Here is an 18,583-nt window from a genome sequence, read left to right on the forward strand (position 1 = left end):
TCAGTTCCCTGTCAGGAAAGTGTTTTAACAGAATGAATATTTTCTGCTGTTGACATGGACCTTGTTCCTTTTGCTTCCTTTATTTCTACAGCAATTTCGAGCAAGAGGGAGAGGTTGGGGCAGAGGAAACTATTCTGGCAACAATAACAACAACAGCAACAATGATTTTCAAAAGAGAAACCGGGAAGAGGAATGGGATCCAGAGTACACACCCAAAAGCAAGAAGTATTACTTGGTATGTGTCTGGGACTAACCAGGAAGGGCCAGAGAGCTTTTGACACACAATGGCTTTGAAGGGTTTCATTGGGCTGTCTGACCTCCTTAAGTTTGCACACAGGCTTAGAGCACTGTGAACGTGTTAGGATAGTGCTAGCTAGATGGCTCTTCTCTGGAGAGTCAGTTTTGGCTCCAATGTGGTTTATCTTCTGAGCTGTTTATGGATTCCAGAAAAAGCAGGAAGTGTTACTTTTGCCTCTTTCTTTGTTTCTTTCTTTCTTTGTTTCTTTCTTTCTCTTTCTTCTATTTTTCTTGGATACAGGGTTTCTCTGTTATTGCTTTGGAGGTTGTCCTGGAACTCGCTCTGTAGACCAGGCTGGCTTCGAACTCACTATTTTGCCTTTCTTGTCTCCTGAATTTTGACTCCTCACTCACTCCCAGCCTGTCACGTTTTACTACTAGGTTGACAGGAAAAACAGCTCTAGAACCGTTTGAGGAAAGAAAAAGATCTGTTGCCATAATGAAATGCCTCTGAGGCTTTTCTCTTACCTATGTTGTAAGTCGTTCCCATGCTCCTCTGGGCTGTTACCTAGTCAGTAACTTTCTTGGCCTTGCTGTGATTCAGAAAGCCCTAGTAATTACGGGGGGTTGTGCCTAACTGTTGGGAGCCAATTTGAAGCTTCTAGAGGGCCCTTCCCTGCTTGTGTTTGCCACCCGAGGAAGTATTGCCAGTTTGATCTGGTCTTTGTGGCACTTCAGCCTTGTAAAGCAACAGCTAGCAGTCAGCCAACTGACGTCAGGAGCCTAGAAGATGTAGGCTGTTTTTCCTCCTGTGACACACTGCCTCCTTGATACCACTGAAGAGGGGGTGTGCTGTAAGAGGGCAGCCTGGGTGGGAGGTTTGGAAAGTGCTGGAGCTCCAGGTATGTCCTCCTTTTTGTGCTGTTCCTTGTCTAATGGCTGGGCTCTATTTCACATGTTAAATTGACTTTCTGGATTCTTCCTTTGAGCAGTGGTGTTCTAGGGATGGAGAGATGGCTCAGCAGTTAAGAGCACTGACTGCTCTTCCAGAGGACCTGGGTTCAATTCCCAACACACAGGGCAGCTCACAACTGTCGGTAACTTCAGTTCCAGGGGATCTCACACAGACATACATGCAGGCTTAAAATTAAAACACTGATTGCTGCATATAAAGTTGAATATTTTTTAAGCAGAGAGAAATGGTGTTATAAATAATAGTTTCGTTTATACAGTAGTGATAGTGGCAGGATAGACAGGAAGGTTAGATGAGCCTTATTTGGGGGATGGGGTTGAGACAAGGTTTTTCTGTAGCTTTGGACCCTGTCATGGCACTGGCTCTGTAGACCAGGCTGGCCTCGAACTCAACAAAGGTCCAAAGGTCCTCCTGCCTCTCCCTCTAGAGTGCTGGGATTAAAGGCGTGCACTATCACTCCCAGGCTTTTTTCTGTTTTTTCTTTTTTTTTTTTTTTGAGATTTTTATTTATTTATTATGTATAAAGTCTTTTGCCTGCATGCCAGCAGAGTGCACCATATCTCATTCAAGATGGTTTTGAGTCACCATGTGGTTGCTGGAAATTGAACTCAGTACCTTTGGATGAACAGTCAGTGCTCTTAACCTCTGAGCCATCTCTCCAGCTCTGTTTTCTTTTCTTTCTTTTTTTTTTTTTTTATCTCATTTATTATATATACAGCATGTATGCCTGCACACCAGAAGAGGGCAACAGATCTCACTATGAATGATTGTGAGCTACCATGTGGGTGCTGGGAATTGAATTCAGGACCTGTGGAAGAGCAGCCAGTGCTTTTAACCACTAAGTAACCTCTCCAACCCGAGCTGAAGCTTTTGTCTTTGTGCTTTGTCAAGATTTTCTATTACTCCAACACTGTTGTTGTAATGTCCACACTATTGCCTCTTGGATCTGAACCTGTGGCAGTTTGGGAATAGAATGGGCGAAGGGAAGAAGGCTCATCCTTTTCTATGTGGATGGGGACAGAGAGGAGAGCTCTAATACTGATGCCAGTTCTCTTTTCTCCAAGCATGATGACCGGGAAGGCGAAGGCAGTGACAAGTGGATGAGCCGTGGCCGTGGCCGAGGAGCCTTCCCCCGAGGTCGGGGCCGTTTCATGTTCCGGAAATCCAGTACCAGTCCCAAATGGGCCCACGACAAATTCAGTGGAGAGGAAGGAGAAATTGAAGATGATGAGAGTGGGACAGAGAACAGAGAAGAGAAGGACAGTTTACAGCCCACAGCTGAATAAGGGCCACTGTTGATGGAGCCCTTGCCCAGGGGAGAAAGGCACTGGGAGAGGCTGGTGGAAACAGGGAGCCTCAAGAAGATCCTGCAAATCCCACCCCACAACCCACCAGCTACACAGAACCGTACAACAGCAGAGTACACATCCCTGGTGCTGTCCACTGGACAGAGGACGCTGGCCACAGAGCCTAGGATCAGGCCCATGTTTTAAGCAGACCGAAACACACTGGGCTCCCGCTGTTTGTTGTTTGTTGTTGGTGTGGGGTGGGGGCAGGGTAGGGAGAATGATGCTGATGCTTGGATTTGTTCTTTTGTTTTTTTTTTTTCTTTTTTCTTTTTTTTTTTCCCCCCCTATTAGAAACCAAGTTTCCTTCATTTGGAGCTAAGAGAATGAACTTGGTTTTCAGCCTTTTCCTGTCCTGATTTTTAAAAAGCCCTTATATTTTTCTTTGCTTTTTCTTTTTCTTTTTTTTCCTTTTTAATGGATATGTAGTAATATTAGCAGAAAGATTTAATTTGGGAACTTTGATTCTTGAAAGAAAACAAAGCATGTGAATAAACATTGAAGTGTTCGCCTCAGTTTGGGACCAAACTGCTTGGATCTTTGTAGAAACTTGTTTTGTATGTCACGGAGGAGTTTAAGGCCTTTCTGACCACCTGTGTCCCCTTCCTGCACAGCCATGTGTCACGTGGAGTTGCTCCCAGCCTCCCCATGCACCCTGCGCTTGTCTGATTTCTCCCGGGCTGGGCTTCCCATCTTCCACCAGCAGCTCCAGTATCCTAAACTTTGTAGCTCTGCTGGTCCTCAGCAGAAGGAGTGGAAACTGGAGGGCAGTTTCTGGTCTGTTTTCTAAGAGACTTCTGAATTCTATTATCTTTACAAATAGAAGATGAGAAAATAATTTTTCAATATTTTTTATTGATCTTTTTATAAAATGAAAAGAAACTCCTATGATCGATTAAGGATGGCGGTTATGGCTGGGTGGTTTGTGGGGTTGTGTGTTTTTGGTTTTTTTTAACCTTACGTTTTGAGTTGAAACATTTTCAGATGTTTGGGGGGCATTCTCATAAAGGGGTCCTTGTGCTTGCTGCCTTCCAGGGAGGGGTTCCCGAGCAGGTGAACCACGCCATCCGTTGCATATGTTCCACGCCGACTGCACCCTCCTCTTCCCCCAGCCTTTGCTCTTGGGTTGTTGCTACTTCCCCTTACTTTGCTAATTTTATAGTTAAGTTGGTTTTACTTGAATGATTCATGTTTAGGGAAGAAAAGAAAAACACCCTTAAGTTTTTGTTTCAACTCCTCCTGCAAATAAAAACAATAAATGAAGTGACAGATGTAAATGGACTGTGTTCACTGTCCTCCTCACCTGCATGAGCCACCCTGGGGTGGTAGGTACCTCCCACAGAAGTTTCAGGAAACCTACACAGCTGTGCCCTACCCCATAATCTGCTCTTCCTTCCTGGGAAGAGGTACCTCTTGTTCTCCGTGGAGTCCCTGCAAAGTCTCTGCTTTTAATATCCCAGAACCAGCTCAGTACAGTGCAAGAGCAAGGACTTTGGCTTCCTTCGTGGTGAGGTAGGGGTCAAGGTTGCAGTCAAGTAGCTCAGCCTTTGTATATTCACCCAGCATAAAGATTATTTACAGGTGAGCCAAGCCCAACTGGTAGCACGGTGGTGGGTAGGCCCTTCAGACTCTTGCCAGCCCTGGGCCTGAATAGACTTACTAAGGTTCTTCCTGCCTTCCCTCAAAGAGAATCTGTAATAACTGTCAGAAACCCAACCAGGCTCTCATATGAATCAAATCTCCCACCGGTGGGGTTTTGAAGTTGAGAATATACCGGTAGGCCATAACTTTAAAGAGCCACCACTTTCTCCGGAATGGCCCCGCCCTGGTATGTACCTCTCTCCACCTTCCCCTGCAGCTAAGAACTTGGCGAGCCAGTAGAGGGGGAGGGCCAGGAAATGTATAAAAGACATAAAGTCTGGCCAGGGTTGGGAGACTTAGCCAAAGTAGAGTTTAGTAGTCGCGGAAGAGCACTTGGAGGAGCTGTTACCCTAGCGCTGAGCTGAGACCCTGTATGAAGACTTGTCCTGGAATTGGGGCCCAACCTGCTGAGCCAGGCCGCCCACTCCTAGCACCTGGATCCTGACCTATGACTTGAGTCCCCGCCTCATCCAGTCTATAGCCCGGCGACCCGGCCCGCCCTCCGCGCTCTCAATACTCAACCATCAGCCTGACCGCCAGGCTGTGCAGGGGTCCCCAGAAGTTATGGGTATGTGTGTGGGTCTCGGGGTGGCTCTTCCGCTTGTCAGGGACGTCCCTCCAGCCCTTCTTAGCCTGCCCTCTGCCCGCAGAGGTCCTGGCCCTGGCCAGATACCGTGCGCAGACGGAGGACGAGCTGAGCCTGGCGCCCGGGGACGTGGTCCGGCAGGTTTGCGCCGGGGCAGCCCGGGGCTGGATGCATGGGCATCTGCGGGGCCGCCGCGGTCTCTTTCCCAAGAACCTGGTGCAGGTGAGGCCTGGTTCGGGTGAGATGTGTGGGGAACGGGAACAGGAACGGGAACAGGCCCGGGCCGCTCCAGGCCTTCTGCTGAGTACCGCCCCTGTGCGATCTTCCCAGGAGATTCCCGAGGCCCTGTGGGGCGTCACTGAACCCAGACCGCGCTGTGCGCGGAACCGCCTCGGTGAGTCGGGCGCTGAGAAGGCGGGTCGGGGCGCTCTGTCCCCGTGACAACAGTGGGAGGGGCCGCGACCCTGCTGTGCAGCTCTCTGATTGGCTCCAAGTACAATGCTCCCGCTAGAGGGCGGGGCTTGAAGCTACTAAAGGGCGTGCTCGGGGGTGTGCCCCTCCCCTAGTTCTGTGAACCCGGCCACCTGCTCCAGCTGCTCCCCTGCTTGTCTGGCCTAGGTCACCCGGTCAACTCTCAGGGCCCTCAAAGATGGTGCAAAGTGAACTTCAACTACAGTCCAGAGCAGGCCGACGAGCTGAAGCTTCAAACTGGGGAGATTGTGGAAGTTATAAAGGAGGTGAGGGGGTACTATGATGAGAGGACCTAGAGAGATGCTAGAGCTCTTCGCAGACAGAAGTGAAGGGAGGGTGGGGGCGATGGGAAGGGCTGCAGCAGGTGAGGAGGCGATCCTTGGGCAGAACCAAGGGTTGACACTCCAGTGACTTGGACAGAACCAGATGTACCCACATCCTTCCCCCTCCCCAGATTGAGGACGGCTGGTGGCTGGGGAAGAAGAACGGGCAGTTGGGAGCCTTCCCATCCAACTTTGTGGAATTGCTGGACAGTGGGCCCCCAAGTGAGACCGTGACTCTGTAATCTTCCGTGATCTTCCCACTGACCTTCCTGACCCTGTTGACCCCTTTGGCCCTCTCGCAGAACCTAGCTAAATTAGCACCTCCCTAATCTCATTGTCCCTCTCCAGGTCTTGGAAACACAGACATGCCTTCAGTCATTCCTAATCCACCGAGGCCTCCTAAGGTAAATTGGGTCAGGGTGGGCACAGCCAGCGGATTTTTAAAATGGCTTCAGATTTGTCTTATCCTTCCTTTGTTCTGCCCTACTAGCTGAGCAACTTGACCTATGACAGCCCTCCAGACTACCTGCGGACAGGTGAGCATCTAGCCAAAGAGTCCTTCCCACAGTTCCAGGCCACACCCTCCCTGGTGGGAGGGGAGCCAGGTAGGTTGTTGGAGGGAGCCCGCTGGCTGATGGGGGAGGGGGCCACTGGCTGGTGGGGGAGGAGGCACAGAAGAATATCCTTCTCTCAGTCTCCTGCCCCGAGACCTGCAGGGTCCTGTTTGACTACCATCCTGAGGCCCCGGATGAGTTGGCGCTGCACAAGGGGGACCTGGTGAAAGTTCTGAGAAAGGTGTGAGAGGATTAGGGGGTGCAGAAGGGTAAGGAAGGAGTGGGAACCAGGCAAGAGGAACTCCAGTGAGGCTCACCCGCCTCCTGGCTTGTTTCTCCATCAGACAACAGAGGATAAGGGCTGGTGGGAAGGAGAGTGCCAAGGCAGAAGAGGGCTGTTTCCAGACAACTTTGTGCTTCCACCACCCCCAGTGAGTATTGAACCAGGCAGAGGGTATGGTGGCACACATCTTTGGTCCCAGCATTGGGGGAGGCAGAGACAAGCACATGCCTGAGTATGAGGCCAGCCTGGTCTATAGAGAATGTTCAGGATTGCCAGGGCTATACAGAGAAACCCTGACTCAAGTAATAGGAAAAAGAAAAGTTGGGGATCATGGCATTTACTGGATCACTAGATAAAGGGACACAGAACTCTCTAAAAAACACCCAGGGAGATGATGTGGCCCAGGCTTAAAGTCTTTGTTCAGATCACTAGAACCCATATATAAATGGCAAGTGGGCATGGCAGCCTCTCTGTGTTTCCAGCCTCAGGAAGGTAGAGAAGCAGAACAAACCATATTATTGAGCTCTTATGTTTGATTGGGAGACTCTACCTTAAAGAATTAGGCAGAACTGGGCAATGGTGGTGCATACCTTTAATCCCAGAACTCAGGAGGCAAAAGCAGGAGGATCTCTGTGAGTTTGCTGCCAGCCTGGTCTCCAGAGCAAGTTCCAGGACAGAAAACAATACAGAGAAACCCTGTCTCAAAAAACAAAAACAAAAACAAAACAAAACAAAAAGTATTAGGCAGAGCCAGGCAGTGGTGGCACACACCTTTAGTCCCAGCATTTAACACACACACACACACACACACACACACACACACACACACACACACAAGGCCAAACGGGCATTATGGAACTCCTTGAACCCAGCTAGAGAGTCACCCCTAAATGAGGCTGTACCTAGAAGTTTTGGGACTTCTTGGATTCTCATATTTCTTTTTCATCTAGATCAGGAAGCTTGTCCCACGAAAAATTATAACTCGGGATTCAGGTGAGTACCTGGGGAACATAGGGTTGAGGGCTGTTCTATGGGAGACCCACCTGTTTCTAGTTATCCATAAATACTTGTAGTTCCCCATTGGTTCAATACACCATAGGAATGTCCTCCCCAGAGGAGGGAGGGAAGGATTAAGGCCCTTGTAAGAGCTGTATGAATTCTATGTGAGTCCGATTGTGTTTGTATGCTAATGTTTCTGTGTGGTTCTTGACATTGTAACTATCACGTAGCCCTGTGTGGTGTGTCTATTGGTGGTGGTGTTAAGGATCAAACCCAGAGCTAGACAAGTGCTCTACCCCTGAGCTATCACAAACAGCCCTAGGTCTGGGCTACAAAGACTTTATCTTTAAAGATAAATTCTGAGGTGGAGAGATGTCTCAGTGAGTAAACTGCTTGCTGTTGTTAGATTAAAGACAGCTGTGTAGAGAGATATAAGATGGGTAGAAAGAGAGACTTGGTCTGATCTTAGGCAAAATCATGCTTGTTCACAAAGAGGGCATCTTTATCATCTCATGTGCAGATGGCCAGAATGCCTACAGAAGATGGCATGTAGCCCCTCATAGAGTCATGGAAATAACTTTCAAAGCCTCAAGGGAAGCTGAGAATTGTAGTCTTTTCAACAGGAAACTATCATTCCTCACTCTGAGAGGATATAAAAAAGTGCTGGCTGGGTGGTGGTGGTGGTGGTGCATGCCTTTAATCCCAACACTCAGGAGGCAGAGGCAGAGACAGAGGCAGGTGGATCTCTTGAGTTTAAAGCCAGCTTGGTCTACAGAGCTAGTTCCAGGACAGGCTCCAAAGCTACACAGAAAAACCCTGTCTCGAAAAACAAAAAAAACAAACAAAATTAAAAAATCACAAACAAGGGCTGGAGAGATGGCTCAGGGGTTAAGAGCACTGACTGTTCTTCCAGAGGACCTGGGTTCATTTCCCAGCAACCACATGGTGGCTCACAACTATCTGTAATGAGATCTGGTGCCCTCTTCTCGCATGCACTGTATACATGATAAATAAATAAATCTTTTTTAAAAAATCACAAATAATAAATAAGTAAAGAGTAAAAAGAAGGGCAGGGATGTCATAGCTGTTTTCTGCTGAGGGACAATTTGTCAGAGGTGGGTAGTTCTGGGTCCATCGAAGAGGGGTCCTCTGGTCATGTAGCAGAATGTAGAACAGGCTGGCCTCGAACTCACAGAGATCCACCTGCCTTTGCCTCCCAAGTGCTGGGATTAAAGACGTGCGCCACCAACTTTTAGAGGTCACCTGAACTGCTTATAGGATCTCCATAACTGCCTCAAGGTTGTCAGAAGGGTGATAAGGGAAAGCAGCAGTCAGAATGCCTCAGAAGAGGGTCCATCCAAGGGGCCATGGTAAAACTTAACAATTGGCAAAGATCCAGAATACAAGTTAGGAGGGAATAACCATAAAATTTGTGGGGCCCAATAAAGGACAAAGTTACTGCACTGGGTGGGTGGTGGTGGCTCACAACCATCTAAGTGAGATGTGGTGCCCTCTTCTGTCAGGCAGGTGGCTGTACGTGCAGGCAGAACACTGCATACATAATAAAGAAGTAAACTTTAAAAAAAATAATCAATCTTTTTTTAAAAAACATTAAAAGAGCCGGGCATTGGTGGCGCACGCCTTTAATCCCAGCACTCGGGAGGCAGAGGCAGGCGGATCTCTGTGAGTTTGAGGCCAGCCTGGTCTCCAGAGAGAGTGCCAGGATAGGCTCCAAAGCTACACAGAGAAACCCTGTCTCAAAAAACAAAACAAAAAAAAAAATTAAAAGAGCTGGGTGGTGGTAACACACACCTTTAATCCCAGCATTTGCGAGGCAGAGGCAGGTGGATCTCCGTGAGTTCAAGGCCAGCCTGGTCTACGAAGTGAGTTCCAGGATAGTCAGGACTATTACACAAAGAAACCATGTCTCGGAAAGAACAAAAATAGTGCTGTCTGTCACTTAAGCTTGCAGTCTTAAGCACCTTTGGAGGTTGAGACAGTTGCTGCAAGTTTGATGTCAACCTGGTCTACACCGTGAGTTCCTAGTCAGCTAGAACTAAGTACATGGCAAGACTCTACCTCTTCAGACCCTCCCCCAAAATGTCTGTCCAGGTTTTCAATTTATGGCTTGCTTCTATCTATTCATTTTCTTTTGGAACAGGGTTTCATGTAGCCCCAGGCTGACCTCAAACTCTTTGTCCACCCACTTCCAGCTCCCAAATATTAAGATCCCAGGTGCAACCAACATGCTTGATTGCAGTGGTTCTTCTCTCTGGCCCTCCCACGTCTCATTCTATTTCTACCTAGGGTTGGTTTTGTTCATACTGAGGAATTGAACTCGGGACCTCTTGGATGTTAGACAACGGCTCTGTCATTGAGCTGTGTCTCAAGCCTGTATCTTTAGGAATTTTGTCAAAAATTGGGCAGTGAATTTTCCCAAATTGTCTATATGAATCTTTACAAAGGATTCTATGTTTCCCCACTAATTTACCAAATGCTATGAACGAGATCAGTAGAACTTTATCTGTGTGTATGCACACGTTTGTGTGTAATATGGGGCATGTAAGCCACGGCATGTGTGTGGAGGCTTGGGTGTCAGTCCTCATCTTCTGTCTTGTTTGAGACCAGGCCACTTGTGCTTCTAGGTATTCTCCTGTCTCCACCTTCCATCTTGATGTAGGAGTGCTGTTTTGTTGGGGGTTTTTTAAACTTTTATTTATTCTTTTTTATTTGTGTTTGTATGTGTGCTCATCCCTCATATGGATGCTGGGAATCGAACCCAGGTCCTCTGAAAGAGCAGTAAGTACGCTTAACTGCTGAGCTGTCTCTCCAGCCCCTGAGTACTGAGATTATAGATGCATGTTATGGGAGTTCTGGGGATCCAAACTCCAGTACCCACACTTGCATGGCAAGCGCTTTACCCATGGATTGTATTCTCAGTCCTCAGTAAGTGTGCATTTGAGCGTATGGTATGTGCAAGTGGAGTTGAGGACGTCCTCACCTATTTGTGTACATGTAGAGGCCAGAAGGTGTCTTCTACTGTCATTTTACCTTCTATTTTTTTTTTCTTTTTAAGCAGAGTAAACACAGGTTTATTAGCATTTATTAAGAAAAAGTGAGAATGGGAAAGTTCCATGGGAAGTATCCACCACCCTTGATTTTGAGGGCAAGGTCTCTAGGACTTGAAACTTGACAATTAGGCTAGACTAGACAGTAAAGCCCGGGGATCCTGGCTCCACCTCCCAGGCTCTGGGATTATAAGCATGCAGCACAAAGCCTCAGCTTTTTATGTAGGCTGGGGATTTACTGCAGACCCTCAGGCTTGCATAGCATAGGAGGCAAGCACATTGCTGGCTGAGCTCTCATTCTTGCTCCCTGACCTTTTTTCTCTTTTAAAACTTGTTATTTTGAAGCCAGGTGGTGGCAGAACACACCTTTAATCCCAGCACTCAGGAGGCAGAGGCAGGCAGATGAGTTTGAGACCATCCGGTCTACAGAGTGAATTCCAGGACAGCCAGAGCTACACAGAGAAACTCTGTTGGGGGGGGGGCTTAGTTATTTTTATGTGTATGGGTGTTTTGCCTGCATGCATGTCTGTGCAACACATATGTGCCTGGTGTCTGTGTAGGCCAGAAGAGGGTGTTGGGTCCTCTGGAACTAGAGTTACAGACGATTGTGAGCCTCCATTTAGATGCTGGGTATTGAGCCATAGTCCTCTGCAATGGCAGCTGGTGCTCTTAATTACTTAATCATCCCTCCAGCCCTACCACACCTGTATTTCAATGCTGGAGGCCCAGGACTTTATGCTAGACAAGTGCTCTGACACTGTGCCAGTCCTTGGCTCTTTGAGACAGGGTCTCACCACTTAGTCCAGGCTAGCCTTGAACTCATGGCCCTCCTGCCTCCTCCCAGCAAGTGTATGAAGATCTCAGGTTCTCCACACTCACATCAATGTTGTTAATGCCTGCACAAGAACCGTGTTGGTGGACAGCAGGGTGTCTTGTAGTTTGGATTTGCACTCCTCTGGGGCTTCATGGTGTTGACAAGCTTTTGTTTGTTTTGTTTTGTTTTGTTTTGTTTTTTCCAAGACAGGGTTTTTTTCTGTGTGGCTCTGGTTACCCTGGAACTAGCTCTGTAGACCAGGCTGGCCCCCAAACTCACCCCCTGCCTTCGACTCAACTCTCGGGTGCTGGGATTCAAGGTGTGTGCCGCCACCACCCAGCACTGAGAAGCTTTTCATGTTTTTACTGGCTCTGTGGGAACTTTCCAGTTGGGCTGTGTTCTTTACTACTAAGCTACAGGAGTTCTTTATGTTCTAGATGAAAGGCTGAGTCTGAAGCTCTAACTGTGTGATAGAACCCTCGTCTGGCAAGCATGAGGCAGGCTTTAACCCCTAGTACACCACCAAAGACGATGATGATGATGATGATGATGATGATGATGATGATGATGATGATGATGATGATAAATAAAATAAGTATCATTTTGTAAATTTTTCCCCTACCTTTTCATTTTATTGTCATCCTTTTTTGTGTGTGTATGGGTCTTTTGCCTGTTTACCACTTGCATGCAGTACCAATGGAGGCCAGAAGAGGGCATCAGATCCCCTGAAACTGGGGTTCCAGGTGGTTGTGAGCCATCCTGTAGAGGCTGGGAATTGAAGGCCTGACCTGGGGAAGAACAGCAGCCAATGCTCTTAGCTGCTCAGTCCCAGTCATCCTTTGTTAGTGCCGTCCTTTGATGCACAGAGCTTTATGTTTGGATGAAGTACCACTCATCTACTCTTGCGCTGGTTGTGTTTTGTGTGGTTACACGAGTGAGCTGCCATCACTGCAATAGAGTTGCTGCTCCTCACAGCCACCAACCCACACCTGCAACATCACCCACGCCACTCGGCAGACCCATTCTGTGGGCCGTGCTGGGGAAGGGACACTATCAAGCATAGACTGGTCTCACATTACCTCGCTGCCCTGGACAGTGTCTGTGGCGCAGATATACACTCGTTTGTCCTCTGCCCATCTCCTCCTCCCGCCCGCAGTCAGGGTTTTTCTGTGGAACAGCCCTGGCTGTCCCGGAACTCACTCTGTAGACCAGGCTGGTCTCGAACTCACAGAGATCCACCTGCCTCTGCCTCCCGAGTGCTAGGATTAAAGGTGTGGGTCACCACTGCCTGGCTTCTCTGCCCATCTTCTTGGCTGCCTTTCTGGTAGAGGACTTAGGCACCACCTGGCTGAGGGCATTGGTCTGAATCATGTCCCCCAACCCCCACCCCACTTCTTATTTAGTAATTGTCTCTCTAACTTTTGCTGTGTTTACTGTGCTGCTGAGCTTGTATGGTAAATCCTGACTACACACGCAGGCAGTGGGCTTGCATTGTGTATCTTTCCAGGAATGCTGTTATCATGTGTAGTCAAGCAGTTTTCTGTTTGCTTTTCATAGCCAGCTCTTCCTGATAATCCTTTTGTTGCTTATACAGCCTTCATTTCCAATATTTCTAACCTAGTCTTGTCATGTTCTTAGCTGATGATCCAAGTGTGTGTGACATCAGTAGGGTCTGCTGACTGCTCACAGTGGCCCGCCTTTGTGTGTGTTTTTTACCTTTATGAGCTCGTGACTTGATCTTAACTGTGGGAACCTCGAAGGCCTTCTAAAGGACTTCTAGGAGAGTTTAATTTTGTTTCTGCCAGCAACCAGGGGACACCAATTCCCACCAGCCACTTGGCTTTCCCAAGGAAAAGTGACGTGGGGTGACTGAGCTTTAGACCTGTTAGTAAGCTAAGGGAGCAGGGCTTGGGACCCTGCTTCGCCTCACAGGCCCCAAGCTCAGGAGCCAGAGCAGAGTCACCCACTTTACCACCTGTTGACATAGAAAGTCCCAATGCATTGTGGGTAACACTGTTCCTAGGCAGGGAATCCAGAGCAGCATAAGAGGAGAAGGCTGTCTGCGAGACAGCAAGGGAGGATCTTCCTACTTATTTTCTCATTGCTCTTGTCTGCGGATTTGAAGTTTCCTGCCCTGACTTCCTGGAAGTAATAAACTGTGGCCTGGAATTGGAAGCTAGACAAACCCTTCCTACCTTTGTTGCTTTTTTCAAGGCATCTGTCACGGCAACAGAAATGAAACTAGGGTACCACTTTCTGGCCTCAGTTCTCTGTTGCCTACTGGGATTTTTGTTTGTTTGTTTTGACAGGGTTTCTCTATGTAGCCCTGACTGTCCTGGAATTCAGGCTGGCCTTGAACTCACAGAGATCCACCTGCCTCTGCCTTCCAGGTGCTGGGATAAAGGCGTGAGCCAACTCCTGCCTGGCTCTATTTATGTACTTCTCTCTTTTTGAATTGTTTATTTTATGTGTATGAATGTTTTGTTTGCATGTATGTCTTTGCACCATGTTTGTGCCTGGAATCCCTGGAGGTTAGAAGAGGGTGTTGGATCTCCTAGAACTGGAATTGCAGGGGGCTGTGCTTCTGTCCTGTGGATGCTGGGAACCCAGGTCCTCTGGAAGGGAGGGCTACCTGCTGAGCAATCTCTTCAGACCCTCTCCTACCCTCTTTTAAATCCCTTTTAAAGTGTCAGAAAACTATCCTCAGGGGTATATAATTGCTCTCTAGTGGGAGGGGCCTACAGATGTCATAAAGCCTGCCAGTAATCGAGAGCCTCTGGGAGGTGGAGGTAGTTAGAATGCTGGTATTTCAAGGCCTGCTTATTAGCCAAATAATAAGCAGCAGAGTTTAGGGTTAACTATCTGCTAAGCACATATGTATCGAGTCACTCAAGCCTCAGTACAGTCCTACAAGGTATATACTGTTATCCATGTCTCGAAGATGAGGACACTGGGGTACAGGGCTCACCTGCCCAACTTCCTACACCACTAGCAAGAAATGAAGCAGACAATCAAAGCCTGCACTACTTACTACAACAAGCTGTCATGGACTTAAGTCAGTGTGTGTGCCATGTGATAGAGTGGCTTTGTCTGCTGATACGGATGCCACTGTGTGTGGTGGCCTCAGGGCTCCCTCCAGTGTCATTGTCACCTGCATGTGGCCTGCTCTGTCCATTTTGTTTGGGATTTGTTTTTGGTTTTGAGACAGGGTTTCTCTATGTAACAATCCCTGGCTGTCCTGGAACTCACTCTAGACCTGGCTGGCTCACTACTCACAGAGATCCACTTTCCTCTGCCTCCCAAGTGCTGGGATTAAAGGTGTGCACCACCATGACAGGCTGTTGGGATGTTTTCTTTAATATTTATTTTTAGACAGGTGTTACAACGTAGCCAACACTGGCCTTGAACTGCCAGCATTCTAACTACCTCTACCTCCCGGAGGCTGGGATTACTGGCATGCACCATGACATTCAGATCACTAAATTTAAGACTGTATACTATAGGGCTAAGGAGGTGGCTCAGCAAGTAAAGGTAGCAAGCCTTTTGACTTCAGATACTCACATGGCAGGAGATAAATGATCCCTCTAACTTGTCCTCTGCCCTACACACCTGGGCTAATGCAAATATATGCCTCTAAGCACATATAGATATTAAGGTTACTTCTGGGCAGTGATGGTGCATGCCTTTAATCCCTGTACTTCGGAGGCGGAGGCAGTGGATCTCTGTGAGTTCAAGGCCAGCCTGGACTACTAAGCGAGTTCCAGGACAACCAGGGCTGTTACACAAAGAAACCCTGTCTCAAAAAAACAAACAAAAAAAAATCAAAGAGAGCTCTTCATTGCCTTATCCATGCAGCTAAGTAAGTGGGAGGGGAGCCCTGAGAACAGTAGAAATGAGGAAGCTGAAATTGGATCTAGATGTCATTCTGTGGGTGCTGCTGGCTCTCCAAAAAGAACTGTGTTTTGGGACTCAGTCCCTGTGCAATCTAGTCATCCTGTGAGCTCATGACCTTGTGAGAAGGCAGCTGGACATGACAGCATTCACAGTGTCGCAGATGGCGATGTGGGAGTCATTGGTTTATTGATGATTAAACCCTTAAGACTGGGTGAGATCTCTTAAAAGCTGTGATCGAAATAGAAGCTAAAGTGGGATTAGGAAGGGGGAAATTAAAGCTGGGTATAGTAGTGCATGCCTTTAAGACTTGGGAGGCAGAAACAGGTCTCTGTGCATTTTGGGGCCACCCTGGTCTACATAGTGAGTTCCAGGACAGCCAGAGCTACAAGGTAAGACCCTGTCTTGGAAAAAAAAGGGTGTGTATATGTGTGTGTGTGTGTGTGTGTCTTAGGGGTTATTAGGGGTTATTCCAAAAAGAAATGAGGACTGAACCAGAGAATTCATTATGGGCACCAAGCAGGGGACAGGTCTTCAAAGAGTGGGTTAAAACCTGGCAGGATGACCAGAGAGATGGCTCAGTGGATAAGAGCACCAGCTGCTCTTCCAGAGATCCTGAGTTCAATTCCCAACAACCACATGGTGGCTCAGAACCATCTATAATGGGATCTGATACTCTCTTCTGGCATAAAGGCATATATGCAGATAGACCACTCATATACATAAAATAAATAAATCTTTTTTTTAAGATTTTATTTATTTATTATGTATACAGTCTTCTTCTGCCTGCATGCCAGCAGAGGGTACCAGATCTCATTCAAGGTGGTTTTTTTTTTTTTTTTTTTTTTTTTTTTTTTTTGGTTTTTTGAGACGGGTTTCTCTGTGTAGCTTTGGAGTCTATCCTGGCACTCGCTCTGGAGACCAGGCTGGCCTCGAACTCACAGAGATCTACCTTCCTCTGCCTCCCGAGTGCTAGGATTAAAGGCATGTGCCACCAACGCCCAATAAATAAATCTTAAACAAAACAAAAAAAAACCTGGCATAATAGAGAGCTATTTCTCCTACAAAGCCTTCCCTGATGCCTATCTGCTATGTGTTCCTTTGGGGTACTCCACAATTCCCTAAGCCCAGTGTGATCTTCCAAAGTCAGATGGAATTTACAAAGTCAGGCTTCTTCACAGCACAAGACATACACGGCCAATGACTTAGGCAAGTGGACATTACTCCTCTCCCTCTCCTCCCAGCTCCTGTTAAGGAACTGAAAAAGCCGATGCCCAAAACACTCCTATCCACTGTCAAGAGACCGGCAGCAGCTGCCTCTGCACTTAGCAAAGCCAAGTAAGAAAGAGGGAGGCATTGGGAAGGTTAGAGGGTACTGGGGAGGAGGGAGGTACAGAGGAGATACCCCTTCCACCCATCTGGTGTTACTGATGGAGATGTGTTCCAGGACATCTTCGACACCCAGTGGGGACAGCCAGAAACGCCCCTCCCGAGACTCCGGTAAGGGCTCCCTTCCTACAATGGAAGACAGAGATGGGGTGGGGGAGTGTTGAGGGATCAAGACGAGCTTGGGTCTCTGAAGCTCTACTCTTCATAGGCCTCAATGGCAGCTTCCTCAATGGAAGGCCCAGACAACTTGGGAGAAAGCAAACGAGAATTCAGGCTTCCCAACAGTATTCTGTATTCAGACAGGTGAGGGGCCAGATACATGGGAGAGGGCATTGCTGGGAGATGGTAATCACGAGTGTGTTGTGCAAGGGTGAAAGATCCTGAGGGGAACAGGAAGATGGAACAAGGTATCCAGCTTCCAACCGAGACCCTGCCCCACCCTGCCATCACCACAGGAGGATGAGCAGAGAAGCCCGGGAAAGGCCCCCTCCACAAATAAAACCACTACTCCAGAAAAGACTCGGATTCCAGTTAAGACCCTTGGTCCACAGAAGATCCTGGCTCCCAACAAAGCCTCCACTCCAGAGAACCCCGTTCCAGAGAAAGCCTTGGATTCTGCCAAAATCCGCACTGCAGAGAATACCACTGCGGACAAGGCTGTCAGTACAGAGGTGGATGAAGCCCCTGCCTTAGAGGCCCCAACTAAGGATGAAACCGTTGACCCGAAGATGGCCCTTCATGTGGACAGTGCCCCTGTACTAGTAAAGATCCTGAGCCCAGAGAACATGCTTTTTGAAGGGGAGTCTTTTAGACACAACACTCAGAACCAGCATTTGCCTCAGGAAGAAACCACACAGGCTTCTGAGTCTCTTGCATCTTCAAATGACATTGAGGTTCCAGGAGAGTACTCTCAACAGTCTACCTCAGAGTGTTGCTATTCCCGTAGGGATAATCATGTGGACACTTCCCCAGCCCACTCCCGGGCTAACAATGAGTCTGCGGTGGGGGAGGCCACCTTTCTGGAGGAGCTACCAGCCAAAGATGAGACAACCCTGAAAGAAACACTCGCCAAAGAAAACCTGCCTTCTGAAGGGGAGGGTCCCTCAAAGCAGGTGCCTCCTAAAGAGCCAGTCCCCAGTCCCCAAGTACCACATGCTATCAAGCAGATTCCAGATCCTGAGGAAGCCCCCACACTTCATCCCGCGGTCCCACCAACCTCTTCCCAAAGCAAGAATGACAGCGAGGATGTAGCATCGTTAAAGGAAGAGGTGGGGTCGCTAAAGAGCTTGCTGGAGCGTCTGGAGTGGAAGCTGGGGTAAGTGGCAGTAATGCATAGGGCGGAGCGGGAGATAAAGGTAAGGTCCAGAGTCTCATCGGAAATGCGGTACCCACAGAGAGAAGATGAGTGATGTCTTGGAGGAGCTGAAGGCAGAGAAGGAGGAGCTGAAGGCAGAGAAAGAGAAGCTCCAGTCGCTGGAGGTGGGTGAAATGCGGACCCAGGCGGGGAGGGCAGTAGCAGTAGCCGGTGGCTTTGGTCTCTGATGCCCTCTCCCGACTAGGTTCAGTTCATGGAGAAGACCCAGAAGCTCTTCAAACACGCGCAGACACAGACGGAAACACACACGGAATGAGGGCGGGCTCAGGCGGAACCTCAGCCCGACCTGGAGGGACGTCCATCCTGCTCAGGCCGCCCCGTCCTTGTACACATCTTTGAGAAACTCCAAGGAAGTAAAAACTCTAAACTCTTAGATCAGCCTGGTCTGTGTGGGGCGGGGCCAGCCATCACCCCGCCCTCCGCATTCCTAGCACTCTCTCCCGGGGCACATCTGGCCAACATGTGGCTCCCATTACCATTCTCAAAGCCTGTGCAAGGCTATTTTTATCCACCGGATGGTTGGGGGCAGGGGTAGTCTCCTTCGGACGCCAGCCCTGTGCTGGATGCTGGGTGGAGGGGCCCAGACCCTCCTGGATTCGAGAACCCAGCTGTGCACTAGAGGGGTGGAGCCAG

The 18,583-nt window shown here is 48.5% G+C and overlaps 2 protein-coding genes across 7 annotated transcripts in view; both read left to right on the forward strand.

Annotated features, from left to right (window-relative positions):
- Positions 1-3,833, forward strand: part of Thrap3 (thyroid hormone receptor associated protein 3) — a 43,139-nt gene extending 39,306 nt beyond the window's left edge. For all 4 annotated transcript variants that reach the window (XM_027399258.2, XM_027399257.2, XM_027399254.2 and 1 more), the window contains 2 exons: positions 92-235; positions 2,275-3,833. In XM_027399258.2, the coding sequence (XP_027255059.1) occupies positions 92-235; positions 2,275-2,496 (366 nt within the window). In that variant the 3' untranslated portion in view covers positions 2,497-3,833. The remainder of the gene's footprint in view (positions 1-91; positions 236-2,274) is intronic.
- A 1,236-nt stretch (positions 3,834-5,069) lies between these two features.
- On the forward strand, positions 5,070-18,323 carry Sh3d21 (SH3 domain containing 21). Of its 3 annotated transcripts, XM_027399263.2 has the most exons (13): positions 5,070-5,177; positions 5,402-5,520; positions 5,926-5,981; positions 6,068-6,182; positions 6,272-6,372; positions 6,476-6,562; positions 7,365-7,407; positions 16,431-16,524; positions 16,634-16,686; positions 16,784-16,878; positions 17,031-17,890; positions 17,970-18,054; positions 18,135-18,323. In XM_027399263.2, exons 2-13 carry the CDS (start codon positions 5,433-5,435, stop codon positions 18,204-18,206), a joined length of 1,749 nt encoding a protein of 582 aa, XP_027255064.1. In that variant the 5' UTR covers positions 5,070-5,177; positions 5,402-5,432; the 3' UTR covers positions 18,207-18,323. The 3 variants fall into 3 exon arrangements, with proteins under 3 accessions (XP_027255064.1, XP_035295516.1, XP_035295517.1); XM_035439625.1 differs by lacking the exon at positions 5,070-5,177 and having other exon boundaries at positions 5,184-5,520; XM_035439626.1 differs by lacking the exon at positions 5,070-5,177 and having other exon boundaries at positions 5,184-5,520; positions 6,068-6,113.
- The last annotated feature ends 260 nt before the right edge of the window (positions 18,324-18,583 follow it).

Source organism: Cricetulus griseus, chromosome 2 (genome assembly GCF_003668045.3).
Source record: "Cricetulus griseus strain 17A/GY chromosome 2, alternate assembly CriGri-PICRH-1.0, whole genome shotgun sequence".
In the NCBI taxonomy this organism is placed as follows: Eukaryota; Metazoa; Chordata; class Mammalia; order Rodentia; family Cricetidae; genus Cricetulus; species Cricetulus griseus.

Bases quoted from the DNA above. Each gene is read 5' to 3' on its own strand.
- Sh3d21 (XM_027399263.2), top strand. From the start codon at position 5,433: ATGGTGCAAAGTGAACTTCAACTACAGTCCAGAGCAGGCCGACGAGCT. The intron at 7,408-16,430 runs GTGAGTACCTGG...CTCTCCTCCCAG, and splicing joins AATTATAACTCGGGATTCAG to CTCCTGTTAAGGAACTGAAA. The intron at 17,891-17,969 runs GTAAGTGGCAGT...CGGTACCCACAG, and splicing joins CGTCTGGAGTGGAAGCTGGG to AGAGAAGATGAGTGATGTCT.